At 34.9% G+C, this 14,538-nt stretch overlaps 1 protein-coding gene across 5 annotated transcripts in view; it reads right to left on the reverse strand.

Annotated features, from left to right (window-relative positions):
* The window catches only part of DACH1 (dachshund family transcription factor 1), a 382,163-nt gene that overhangs the window by 185,868 nt on the left and 181,757 nt on the right, over window positions 1-14,538 (reverse strand). For all 5 annotated transcript variants that reach the window (XM_033052701.1, XM_033052699.1, XM_033052698.1 and 2 more), the window contains exon 3: window positions 7,912-8,073. In XM_033052701.1, coding sequence (XP_032908592.1) covers window positions 7,912-8,073 — 162 coding nt within the window. The remainder of the gene's footprint in view (window positions 1-7,911; window positions 8,074-14,538) is intronic.

A 14,538-nucleotide genomic window follows, 5' to 3' on the forward strand; every position in this document is an offset into this window, starting at 1 on the left:
CGTTACTTCTTTCCATATAAAAGAGGCAGTTATTTCCCATTCTGGTTTTGCAGCAATATGGTCCTCATTTATCTGCTTTATCACATAGATGTGTTAATGGATTTCCTGATCATAAAAAGTTGAAGCTCTAAGACTTGAATGCAAACTCTGAGACAAGGGCAATGTATCTACATGTACATCCCGCTGACATTGCTGATGGGAAAGGACCTATAAAATGCAGTTTTTAAGAACTGCCAGAGTACGCAATTTTCTACATGCATGGGCTCATTTTAAGAAAATTTCTTACAATAGATGCCTGACTTGGGCCCTATGGTTGCCTTTCCCATTACCTGGAGAAACTCCAAAAATGCTTCTTTGACCACAGACACATGCAGGCGTATTATGTGTGCAAATAGAGCATGAGTCTCCAGAAAGCGCAGGATATTCTGATTAAACAAAATGCCCTAAGGATTCAATATTATGAAGTTACCTTTAACCCTAAAAATAATTGTTGCTTAGTTCACATCACTCCAAAACATACACACCTGTCAGAAAAAGATGCACATTTTTTAATCTGCCCTAAAAATAAATGCAGCTCTATTTAGTCCTTTGTCCTGCATATGAATGAAAAAATTCTGCATTTATTAAATAGTTATATAACTACAGAGAAAATATTTTTATGTGTAATATAGCATATTTACATGTCTGTAACACAGAAAAGAAACACATTTTCATGATGATAATTCAATTCTTGTAAGACAGATATGTTAACTTCTCACTCCACCAGAGACATTATTACCAAAAACTGAACTAATAACACCAAAGTTTAGTCTTTTCTTTTAAAAAAGGTAGCTTCCAATTAATATGTATGATGATCCTATAGACTATCACAGCTACTTAGCAAAATGAGGTGTGTATTAAGCTTATATTTCTTAACATAGCACACTCACAATATCATGTTTTACTATACTTACTGCAGATAACAAAAACTAAATGAAAGCTTAACAATTTCATTAGTTTCATACAAGCCACTACTAAAAAGAAAAAATGTCTATAACAATAAAGTATGCATTTTGAAAATAAATCACATTGGAGATTAAATTATCCAACTATTTATCCAATTAGGTTTATCTCGCATGGAACAGGGAAGAAAGTAAATGTGATCAAACAATATAAATAGCTTTTTTTTTTTAATCTTGCTGACAAAATAGACTTATTAATTTAGATTTTTCCATGAACTCAATACAGCTGCATTGCAAGCCCAAGCACAAATGTCACACCAGAAGCTTTTGCTTCTGCAGTTTTAGAAGCCTGCTCTCTAGTATGCTTCGGGTAGGCAAAATCACTCTTTTCAGAGACAATATACCCATACAATCAGAAAAACCTGTGAGTATGTTTATATCTAAATAGTTTTCTCTGTGAATAGCTAAACTTCTCACCTGCTGCTTCGGAAGAGTAGATTTATTTCTTTTTCTTTTCTATTTCACTGTGCCTCAAGCACTATTTTGTCATGACTGTATCACTGTCTTGAAAAGGACCTGTTACCTCCTTCAAATCTTCAAATATTATTCCAGAAAATATTAATTGCATGCATTGAGAGTGACATCCATTCATTTAACTTTCTTTATGTAACTACAACTCAGTAGTTGCATGACTAAGCATTTGTAAGGTGCAATTTATCTGATCTACTTTTTCCATCAACTTTAGGATGAGATGGATCACCCCTACAACAGCCTATTGCTGTCTGTTGAGTCTAAGGTGACTCAGATGCAAATGTCTACATTTGTTTCAATGAACTTCCCAGTGAAGATTTAATCTAGATGAGGGAACTATTATCACATAACTGACCTTCAAGCATGAAATGCTGAATCTCTGCTAATAATTCTCCAAATTTACTAACTGATGCTCAGATCATAACAATTACTTCATTGCCTTTTTTAGCAAATTTAACTATCACAATTAAAGGCTAGGGAAGCAGATATAGAGAAATTATATTATTGGTTGACAGACAAACATTACATTTTAGCTGTAAGATGCAAGTTTTTTTTGCCCATGACAAGCAAAATTCTAGAAAAAAGCTTAGTGACCTGATTATAACTAAATGATCTGTTTCTGGTGTTCTGTGTGCTCCCAAAGCACAGGTTTAAAGCACTCCTTTAGCTTGAAATATGATGTGCTCAACATTTGTCCTTAAGGCTGTATGATTATGCTTTTGCAAGCACCTAGACAGCACTTTTCACACACAGATCTCAAACAAATTTACAAAAGTAGATATTTGTCACTGACAAGCATTTGTCTTATGTCCCGCAATGTCAAAGTTGCATGCACAGTCTTGTCATTAAAAGAAGTGCTATGTATCATACAGTAAACACTGACATTCCACAAAGAGCCCTTCTGGTCTGAAGTTAATGTTTACCTTATTTTCATTTTTGCAAGTGAATGGCTCTAGAAAGGGAATACATCAACCTAGGAATATACACATTCAGTTTATACACATTCAGTTTATACACATTCAGAAAAATACATATTAATAGTAGTATAAAAGAAAAAAAAAAATCTCTGTTTAATCTGTTAAACAATAGAAAAATTCTTATGAACTAGTGATACTGTCATTGAACTGGAGAGAGTTTGAGAACAAGCTTGCTCTGGCTTTTTCACCCTATGATTTGGAATCTGCTCACAGTACTGCCAGCTTAACCAAAAAGGATTAACTCTCATATCCAACTGAGAACACAGATAATTCTCAGTAATTGGTAAAAAATGAAGATGAATGGGGCTGAGAGATAAGGAGCAATTAGCTCATCAGCAGTTACAGCTGTGCACTCAATCCGGATCCATCTCTTGAGTCTCGGCCCCTTTTAAAGAACCCAGGCAGAATAAGCACAGGACACCCCCTCCCAAAAAATTGCCATACCTGCCCATCATTCCTCTGTCTTCCATTTTATTTCCATGCTATATAAAGACACCTGTCATAGCATTCTGTGTAAATTACTACCTCTCCCAGGACCTGTATCTACAGCCAATCCTCTTTCACATTAAAAAAAAAAAAAAAAAAAAAAAAAAGTAAAATAAAAATGGGTAAAAAAAGGAAAAAAAAAACAAACCAAAAACCCGGAAACTAAATGACTACTGTAGACACTTTTAAGTTCCCTGTCAATCGTTTCATTACAGCAGCATCATCTGTTTGAAAATATAAGCAATTCCCTCATCTAATTATAGGGAGGATTTGAGGTTCATTAACATTGCCAAGGCAGAGAATCAGATGTGCAACTGCAGAGCTGTGCTCAGTGGCCTGCATTCTCTGTTTCCTTTTATTTGCTTTTTCAAGGTCTCCAAGACTTTTTCCTGAAACCATAAAAGTAATTCTTTCCCTTAAAATAGACATGTGTGTTTAGAAAAAGGAAATTACCGCATTTTGTACTGTTCTATTATTGGGCAAGGTCACTGGAGAAAAATAATTTCACCTAAATCATTTTATCTCTGATTCTGGATGAAAAAAAAAGAATAGTATACAAGCAATCGTTACTTTTGAACAACACATCACAGGAAGCCTTGTATTTGTCTCATAATTTTAAATATTGCAAGGTAATGCAGATGAAGAGGAAACCTAACATGCCAAGAAAATCTCTTAATTTTCGACACATTTTGTTGTTGTTTATGGATTAAACATGCTAGCCAAGTGTAAAATGTTGCCTTGTATTTCCTAACTGTGTTTAGAAATTAAGAACACCAAAGTCTTCATGATTGCTTCACTTCCTTAAAGAAATAATAGCATTTTTTTTGGTATGAATGTAGTTTAAACAATGACATTTTCTTGGGACATCTGTTTTGAGATCACATTTTGAATAGATATGAACTCATTTCCTACTAAGCAAGTAATTTACTATTGTTGATAGTTGTTTACAAGTTTTATGAGTCATATTTTAGCAAGTGGCAAAGGTCTTAACAAATCCTTTGAGTATTCCCTAAAGTGTATGCATAGTGTTTTCATTATATAAAATGTTCGGAAGCAAAAGTATACGGACTGTTCTTCACTTCCTACCAAGTTATAGATAGCAAACTCTAGCTCACAAAAATAGCTTTTAAAAGGTATTTATTTTCAAAGGCTTTTATCTTTTGCTGCTGCAGGTTAATGAAGTAGGACAGCAGGGCAGTAAGTACTTAAGCAGTAAGGAAACAATTGAGCTGCTCTACCTAGCCATTGCTTCAGCGCATCGGATGGTAAACATGCAACTGATCCTAATATCACACCAAGATGTTAATATGACAAAGTAGAACCTTGTCAGTGAAATTTAAAATTTGACCTTGCCACTCTTTCCTTTCATTCTGCAATTAATTTAAAAAAAATCAAACCAAACCAAAACAAAACCAAAAAAAACCCAAACAAAAAAAAAAGTAAATCCCCAACACACAGCATAATCTTTCTTTTTCCTCTGCTGCCCTACAGAATTCATTTTTTAAACAAAACCCCAATAATTTATCTACCCTGCATGTTGTATGTAGAATTGCCACTAAAAAGAACCCAGAACATTTTTCCTTCTTATCTGCAATGTAGCTCATATCAGCCAAGCTGTCACAAGACACTACTTGATATAAACAAGAGATTGCAAAGACATCTCAGTAATCAATATTAGGATGGCTACAGTATGGAAGCCCCAACCACTGCATATCATTTGTCTCAGCATCTATTTCTATGACCAAATGAAGCATTAATTCAAATCATAAATCTATGGTGATTTAAATCTGGGAATGAGCACCTGCCTGCTTTAATGATTTATTTTGTACATTTCAGTAAGCAGGAGATTTGTCCATATGAACTGACAGGTCACCTTCAGATGCCAGTAGCAGACTGTTTATCACCATGCAGACTAGCATCTCATCTTAGCAAGTAAATATTAAACTAAAAGAATCCAATTGATTGTGGAAGGGGGAGAAAGGCGTTGCAGCCATATATTTTACTCAGTGTGCTAATACCTCACTCTGATTCCTCTGTAATTTCTTTTTTTTTCTTTTTTTTTCTCCCCTTCTAAATTGATAATTCTGGTGGGAGGATGTAAGCTCAAGGTTACCAGCAAAACTGAGAGATATAAAATAATTACTTATTAGTATCACTGGCTTCCTTTAACTCCCTTCACTCACTAACCTTTTGGTCATTGCTTCAAAAGACCAAGTTAATAAATTTGTGTAGTACTCTGTATAATTATACAACGTTCGACTACAAGAATTACTTCTGTAATTCACATTAAGCATTTGATTAAAACCAAAAATCAGGACAATTCAGAAGTAAACCTGACAAGTCGATAAGAGAAGATAAATAAAATAAGGGTCCTTATTTTATTTGCCTTTATGTAGGCATTGGAGCACAGGATGATTGATCCATGCACACCATAATGCCTGCTACATATGGGCTAAGATGAATCAGTTAAGCTTTAGCCTGGTTGGATCATTTATGTTCCTTTTCAGTTTGGTCAGGCACATAACCTAATTTAAAATGTGAACTAAAATCAGGTTGTTTTCTTTTGTTTTGTTCTTTCCTCCTGTCAACATTCACTAATGTAATATTTCATATTCTTGCCTAGCAAGCTATAATTTAAAACATTAATGATATAGGAACTTGATAATATTTATTTGAAAATACATAAATAAATACACTCCTGAAAAAATGCCGTTGAAGAGTACACACCTACTACAAAGCAACACCTTTGAAATATGAGTTCTTGTCAAGATATACAGTGTGCTAATTTTCAAAAATACAACTAATAAACAAAAAATTTAACTCTTCATGAACCCAATAATATCCTGACATTAATAGCAGTACGAGCCACCTCTCTGATTCCATAGGCAGGAGCAACACTGGACACTAGACAAGGTTCACTATAAAAATAAACAAATAAAAACATTTTTTTTTTTAGAAATCCTCTGTATGAAGGGTGCAGCTCAAGACAAGATGCACAGACAAGAAGACTGTTTTTTCAGAACCATTCTTCATGGAATGGAGACAACTGGAAAGCTATTCACTCTACTCAGAAGAGCCATTTTTTTCTGAACAAAATTAACTCAATTCTTCATTCAGTTAAATTGAGAAATTAACTGAAGCTAACAAGTAAGTTAAGGGGCTGAGAGGAAATTTTGACAATGACAATAAATAATCTTGCTTCGCTAAGTTTGTCCCACTAAAATAGCTAGAATGTATTTTCTTAAATAGGGAAAATGATTAGGCTGTCTAAAAGCATATTAGTTATCTAAATTATGCCTAAACCAAGGATTTCAAAATAGATATTTTTCTTTTTTATTCAGAGGAAGTTCTGATATTCCTTCTATCTATTCTTCTAAAAATATTCTGAATGGTTTAGATGTTGATTACCTGTTAACTTTTCCATCCCCAATGGATGCACATGTGATTTATAACTAGAACTGCCAAGCAGAGTAGCAGCTCCACAAACGAGTATTTGAACTTTTTATTTCACATAATGGATTCATCTAAACCTGAAAATCTAAATTAGCTTCTAGCTCTAGTACACACTCTTTATCACCTCAGTTTGTATTTACTCTTTACACCCTTTCTCATTACTTCACTTTTCTCCCAGTGTGCTAAAGGCCACCTGGTCCTTCCACCTCATTTGCACCTATCTCCTCCTCCCAGATTTCAAAGACACCTGCTCTCCACCCTCTCCTGCTTTCTCTCAAAGAAAACAATATTTAAACTTGTATTTGAGCAACTGCATATGTTGGTATCTGAGTATTCACAGATAATTTAAGAATATTTTCTTCATCATCATAGAGGTATTTTTAAAACCTTTATTTAAAAGGAAAACAAATCCAATCACATAATTTCCTTATGCAGTAATGAATACATCTTGTTGCTATTTACAATTGTATATGCCCAGGTGAACCTGTTCTTTGAACTGCAATTCATATTATTTCTAAATATTATGCTACTGATGCCTACTGAACTGTACAGACACATTGGTCACAAACATGTATTTATTTATGTTAAGGCTAGTACATACCCTCTACGAGTCATTCCAAATGCATTTAGAGATGAAAAACTAAGAATAAAAAAATCTAAACAAAGGGCCAAAATAAAAACAAAAAAACCTATCTGAGGCCACGTTATTCTAGTATACACCAATCTTCCCTGCAGTCTTCTGAATGTACCTCTCTGTCATTGAATTTCTGTTGCTGAGTTAATACTGTCTCAACATGATAAAAGGATCCAATACAATGAAATGGCATAACAAAACATTTTACAGCAGACACACACAGATGATTAAAGATTTAATCAACAACAACAAAAAGTTATCCTAGCTTTGAAGTATGCTTTAGCAAAACAAATTGTCCAAACAAATGAATAAAGTATACTGAAACAATCCTTTTTTAAAAAGGAGTTGCTGATGGCTGCTTAAGAAATGGAAAAAAATGTTAACTACATTTTAAGAATGTGTTTATTAAAATAAAATATGATAGGAACTGCAGAGCATGGCAGAATTTATTGTGTATGTATGTTTTCCTTTTGTCACCGGGCACATGAAAGTATGAAATATTTTGCTTTCAAGCTTGTGTTCTGAATTACCTAAAGTCAATACCCAGCACACTGAGCAGGAGACATTGTTAAATTTCACTTTGACACCATCATCTGTCACTCCACCTGTACTTTGAAAAATGAACTCTAAGCAATCAAACCACTTTCTTTCATGGAAAATATTAACTGGAGTCTGCAAAAGTAGCCTGCAAAGAAAAGAATGTTTTTGTAATAGTAACAACACAACGCTGGTGTAAAGGTCAGGTACAAAATATAACATTAAGGAAAGGAAAACAAATATGCAACTTTTTACATCAAATCAAAGACATCAGAGGAATTCAGAAAGATCACCATTTTAATAAAATATCTTAGTATTATGGCCATATAATAATGCTATGTCTGAAACTTACCAACACTTGAATTCAGATCTCCATTTTCAGAGTCTGCTCCATGCTGGTTATTATTTGCATGATAGTTGGACATAGCTTCCAATTTGATTTTTTTCACTTTCATTGCTTCTGCTATGGCAGCATTGGTGGCAGCTGCTGCTGCTGCAGCTGCTGCTGTCAGACCTGCAAAGTACAAAAAAAATTTAATATTCATTATTCTATGAGTCTCCATTATTGTAGGGACTGTTATTATTCCTTCATGCTTGTTACATAAGAACAGAGAGCACTGCAGAGTATTATTTCTCTTGTTGGTTTTAAAAACTATCAACTTTTTCAAGTAAGATGTTTCACATTGTATTTAGATAAGTACTCCTATACATTCATCTAAACTTTAGCTTGGTATCTAGTAAGTGCATTTATAATAGAATCACAACTAGATGCAGCTACAAATGCATGTAGTCAAAAATCTAATTTAGCTTCAAAATGGTGTCCTGAGTGTCTGACTATGAATAGGTCAATACATACATAACCATACTTAGGAGAAAAAAGTCCCATTAGATCTCTAATGTTAGACATGCTAAAGAAAACAGAAAAAACAGGTCTATAATTTCTATTTATGAATTACAGATGATAGAACTCAGACATTTCTCATTTCATGTGTAACAGCAAGGAGATGTAGTTGTTCTAGGAAGCATTTTTAGAAAAAAAAATGCAGAACATTATTTTGCTCTCCCCAGACTTGAAGGCAAGAGTATTTATCAATGAGAAGAGGACTTATTAACCCATTTAATACCAATCCCAAAGCCACCTACAGGCAACTCAAGTGCTTTTCCTACCAAACCAAGTTTCTGCCATCCAGCCATTTACAAGAACCCAGGAAAAAATCTCTTTGTCAGGAGCAACTGGGGAATTGGTCCAGTTCTCCAGTTGCCTTCAAAACTCAAAATTAGATACAGACTTTAATCAAAGTCACAGGCATCAGTTTCTGCCCTCTTCTCTGGGGTAGGGTAATTCTCCTGTGGTCCCCAAGCCCTGCTGTTGCCCACCCAGATCCCTCTGCCCCACCTTGGGTGGCAGCAGAGAGAAGCAAGTGTTGAAACTTTACAAGAGCTGCCTCCCCCGCACAACTGATACAGGAGGCAGAGATGGAAATTAGAGAGAACTAAACTTAAGATATAAAAGAGAAGGCAATAAAACAGGTGAAGTTTAATGCATAGATGCACTCTCAGTCCTCAGGCTGTGATAATGCTACATGAAGAGAACAGAACCTCAGTCATTTTGAATCAAGATTCTCGCCCTCAATGTGGAGAAGGCTTAAAAAACTCCATGTAATTAGTTTAAAGGTGCCTACTCGTCTGATATTCAGCTACTCTGAGAGGTGTGAAGTGTCTTACGGATCTCAAGAGGAACTAACTCCACAATTTACTATTCTAAGGCTGCTGTCTAGCATAGGAAGAGTGCAATTTAGCAGGAAAGACCAAATAAGCAAATAATCCCAGGCCACTGAGGTAAATACTGCTAGCACCATTGCTTCCCAGGGCCTCTTGTTGTCTCCTTCGACTCCTTACATGAAAAACAAGTTCACTTTTGCCATGTTTTTGGCTAGTCATGGGGAGGGACAGAAGGCAAATTCCAGCAGGGAAAAAGCAGAAGGTGAGCAGACATCAGGAAATCTATGAGGTGGCATAAGAGGTGCCTTTGAATATATTGTTGCTTGACTGAAGGTTGTTGTCCCTTATTGCTTTGCACGACCACATAAAGATTAGCAAATGCTTCCAGTCTCCCAATCCTCCTCACAGGCTGACTTCTAACACCTCCAAGTGTAATGAGAATTACTGACCAAGTGATAATTACAGATCAATATTCTCTAGAAAAGTGCTGTTTCAGGTAGAAGATGTACCAAAAGCCAAAAATAAATGAGAATGAGAATAAATATGAGGGCTTACTTTTATTTTAGCTTTTGCTACTATCACAAATTGTGCATGTTCTGATCTTAAAAAGGTATTGACAATAACATGGATTGCTTCCAATTGTATTTTTACATTAGAGGAAGGATATGAAGCCATACATTATACAAATTTGGTTACAGTTCCTAAATTTGGCCACAGAAAAAGGGATGGTGCACCTCTGAACTTTGGTTTGCATCCGGTACTCATTAAACAGCACAATAACCTATACTTCCTTTTTTAATATATGTATACATCCCTGAAAAGCTAAAACTAGCATTTTTAAAGAACAATTCTTTGGAATATTCTGGTACATTATATTCAATGACTACAACACCAGGCCTTAAATTTTTGGTTACAACTACACTTTTAGACCAGCAGTTCTAAAGTGCTTCCAAGTATTGGGGTAAATGACATACTCACGAGATGCTGGACATAGGACTTGTGAGACCACCTGCCATTATTTTGTTTGACTGGAATAATGATCTGGATGCAGAACTCTCTTTTGCAAAAAAAGAGTATGCTTTGGTGTACCTCTTTGGATAGGGACTCAAAAACTAAAATACAATTTGCTTACTTCTGTAGTATGATTTTTGCAAGATAATGCTTGTGGTAAAAAATGATAATTTCAAAAGGTAGAAATTAAACTAATAATTTCATTCCTTCTCTTACACAATCACAAAAGTGACTGAAATGACTACTTTGCTATATGGAAACCATATAAATCTGAATTGCATGTCTCCTATAAGCACTGGTGTAAGGAGGGAGATGGAAGGAATAATGCCCAGAATTCTAGCTTAATGCTGGTCCTCATAGCAATTCCAGCCTGCAGCACAGTTTCTCCTTTACTGCTACTTTTTCCTATCACCTGACTGTGATGATACAGCAAAGCAAGTGGCAAGGGAGGCCCAAAGCCAGTTATGAGAGCCACTTGCTTTACAATCACTGGTGCACTGTGGTGTGGTACAACCCAGAACTTCAGCACATGACCCAACTTATCTCTCTTATCTCACTAGCATAGGCAGGCAAATATATTATAAGCAGAAGTTAATACACTACTATGTATCTATATTTATAATTTAATATACTAAGTTTTAAAGCCACAGTATGGGTGTCACCCAGGGAAACACGGGATTTTTTAAAAACTTTTTATTTGAAAAAGCCTTTTGATATAAATGTTATTTAATATCAATTTACTCTTGCAATAAGTAACCAAGGAATTTCCAAGGTGCACACTTCTCTACACTACAGAAATGTTATCTTCAAAAATGAGATACCAAATGTAACCTATAAAGGCAACTGAAATGAAAGAAATAAGGATCACACCAAACAGCCATGTAGGTATTTTTTTATTCTTTACAAATATTTATCTGAACAGTTAAAAAGTATTCAGGCCAAAATATTCAGTGGATTAAAGTCAATGGTAGTTGTCATTAATATTCTGAAATTGATAAGTTGTTTATGTCTGGTATTCTTCCTGCTGATTATGCAGTGAGACAGGCAGCTATATAAATATCTCATCACTCCATCGTCACACAAATTTCATCGACAGTGCTCATGCACAGCTATTAGCAATATGAATCTAACCATTACAAGAGGAATGAAAATCGAACATGTGGCATTAATACGCAGTCCTGGTTCCTAACCATCTGATAGGCAGATGGTGTAAAGCGGATTCTCCAGCTGAAATGAAGGGGCACATCATTTAAAACCTTGTTTGCATTCTAACTGATATCAGTGCCATATTGATATACATGATACATCATGGCAGTATTTGAACAATCTAGTTTGTTTCAGTCATAAATGTTTACAGCCTTGTTTTTTATCTTTAGAAGCATGTTCTGAGGAGCGTATTTTTAATTTATGAAACCTATTGTTTACTTCTGTTGAACCAGAAGATTAGCAAAGAGCAGGAATATTAAATTACCACAACCACAGCAGTATAACTAAGATGGATGAATAAAGTATGGTTTTTCAATATGTTAGTAAAGGAATTAAAAAATTAGCCTAGACATTTTATGCATTAAATACATTTATTCATTTAAACCTTACAGCTTTTTTCCCATGTGACATACTTAGAACTTTAATGCTTTATAAAGCCATTCATTTAAATCTCTTACTGCATGCAATTAATCTTGTCCAACAATTTAATTCAAAAAGCAAAACATCAGAAAGTAAAGTTCGATTCAACCACCACGCTTCTGAAGTAATCTCCGTATTGCTGACAGTTCCCACAGACTCATCAGCAAAAGTCTGCTCAAGGTGTCTTGCAGGAGCCGTATGAATTTGAATTACAGCTCAATTGAACGCTCGCCAAGCCTTAGTAGGAACTCAGGAACAAGAAGCAGAACACCAGAAGAGAGCGCGAAGGATCCTTTTCTACTAGGACCTTCTCTCTTCTGTCACTAGATTACTTTGGCCTGTTGGGTGTGTTTGTAGCTGTTAATTATGTTAATAAAGTTGCAGCCTGCTGTCTCTGCCAAATATAATCATAAGCTTCCTCCTGCCAAGTCCTAGTCTAATTTACACCCGTGCAACTTTACTGAAGTCAGAATTTCCTGGGTGAGAATGAGACCAGAAGTATGCCCAGTATGTGTGGTCTCTAACGCTGAAAAATGAGTGAACGAAACAGAAAACAATGACAAAAAAACCCAGCATCTTCAGAAAACAATTCTGTTTTAAAAGCGGAGTCCCTGAGAGAGCTGTCATATATCATGACAGATTTTCAAAATGTATACGAATTACTGGTGGGCACTAAATCACATCCAGGGTTTCTGCCTTCCAACAAATAGTACTGCCTGCCTGCCTGCCGTAAGAGAAAGCTCTTGAAACTCTCAGTTTTAATGGGGTGAGCAGCTTACAGTACACGCTGTTTGTGAAGCAAAATTGGAAAGGACCTGTGAGTGGAACTTTTTCAGCCTTGAATATGTCTCAAAACACACATTTTTAATTGCATGCCTAAACTTCATCCTGGGACAAATTACAGAATTATTTAAACAATTGATCTTAATCCACTTTTAACTTCCTTCACATAATTATGCCTAAGAGTAATAACAATTCCTAATATCATTACAATAATTTCTTTAATGCAACTATTAGCTTCATTTATATTTTCTATATATATTTAAGGGTACTTACAAAATTCAGTAACGTGTATGTATTTACACAAGATCCTTCTTTAGGACTTCTGCAACATTTTCAAGAAACTTTACCTGTGTCATCATGGAACAGGCAGAAAACCAAAATACAACTGTCAGCAGTGTGTTACATTTAATTTCATTTATTCACTCTTCAGAAACACTTTACTCACTGCATGAGAGGAGTTCCAAATTTCATCTCAATTCTGAAAGAACTCCTTTCATTATTTCAAATTAATGCTTAACCCTTTCTCTTCCAGTTTATTTCAATACTACTGACTTGAAAATAATTCAATCCCTTTCTCGATTTAAAACCAGATTTCATATTGTGGTTCTTACTTTGGCAAAATTCCTACTAAAACCTGAAAAAAAATCTGCCTCAGAAAGAAAGGCAGGGTTACCTCCTAGGACCTGACCCCAAACACTGTAGGTTATTGCACGGGTTTCATGGGTTTCAGCAGTTCAGGTACAAGTTTTTGGTAGCTTATTACTCTGCTGCCTAGTTATTTTGAACGAAATAGGATCCTAACCCTAGTCTCTGATCTAATGGGTGTTTTATATAGTGTGATACATAAAACAAGAAGGGGAAAGCAATCTGCAGGAGGACAGAGGTCTGATTACATAGACTGGATTGCAGAAAGGAGAACTTCACCATAATGTTCTGCTAAAATACGCTGAGTTTCACTAGAAGAATTCTTTATGTATAATATATGTCTGGAATCTCACAGTTATCCAGAAACCTTATTTCTGCTAAACTGTCTGGATTGATCCAATACAACAAACTCTGCATACCTTAAAAATTTCTTTACATATTACTTTGGGATAATAAAAAAAAAAATCTTGTCTGGTCTCCCTAGCTATATTTTCTTGATCAACTAGAATGGTTCAGCATAAAATGCTCATCTAAGTAATTTTCTTAATATCTCTTAAAGGCTTACTATTAAAGGTATCATATGAATGAAAAAATCCCTATGTACTTTAAATATTGTTAAAGAAGCAATGCTAACAAAAAAAATCATCCATGGTTTAGACTGGTGCAACTAAACTGAAACTGACAATCTTGCACTGGGAGAAAACCAGTGTATGTGAAGCTCAAACCATCTGTTGTTCATCAGTCTAATCAGACCTTTTGCCTGTAACTACTTCTAACTTGTAATATGAATTTTGAGGCCTGGAGATAGCATTTAAGATAAACAAGCAAAAGAGCTAAATTTCCACAGCAATGTTTGAACCTAAAGATCTTTCTGGTTAAGATGCTCCTCCACAATTAATAACATAGTTGCAGAAATAAAACATCAACGTAGAAAGCAGCAGTGTCCTTTTGTTTTATTAACACGGCATTTTTTGAAATAGATCTACTAGCAAGTCAAACAGTGCTTCAAAAAATTGTGTAAATGGAATTATTTTATCACTGGTATTTGACATTTATGGAACTGATTGACTTACATTCCATGAAGTTATTCTTTCTAGTGGATATTTTACTTTATACTGAAGAGTAAAAAGTGAAATCACAAAGTGCATTTCAAATACCACAACAAATTATTAAGTGTTACAGCTTCATGGGG

Source organism: Catharus ustulatus, chromosome 2, assembly GCF_009819885.2.
Source record: "Catharus ustulatus isolate bCatUst1 chromosome 2, bCatUst1.pri.v2, whole genome shotgun sequence".
Lineage (NCBI taxonomy): Eukaryota > Metazoa > Chordata > Aves > Passeriformes > Turdidae > Catharus > Catharus ustulatus.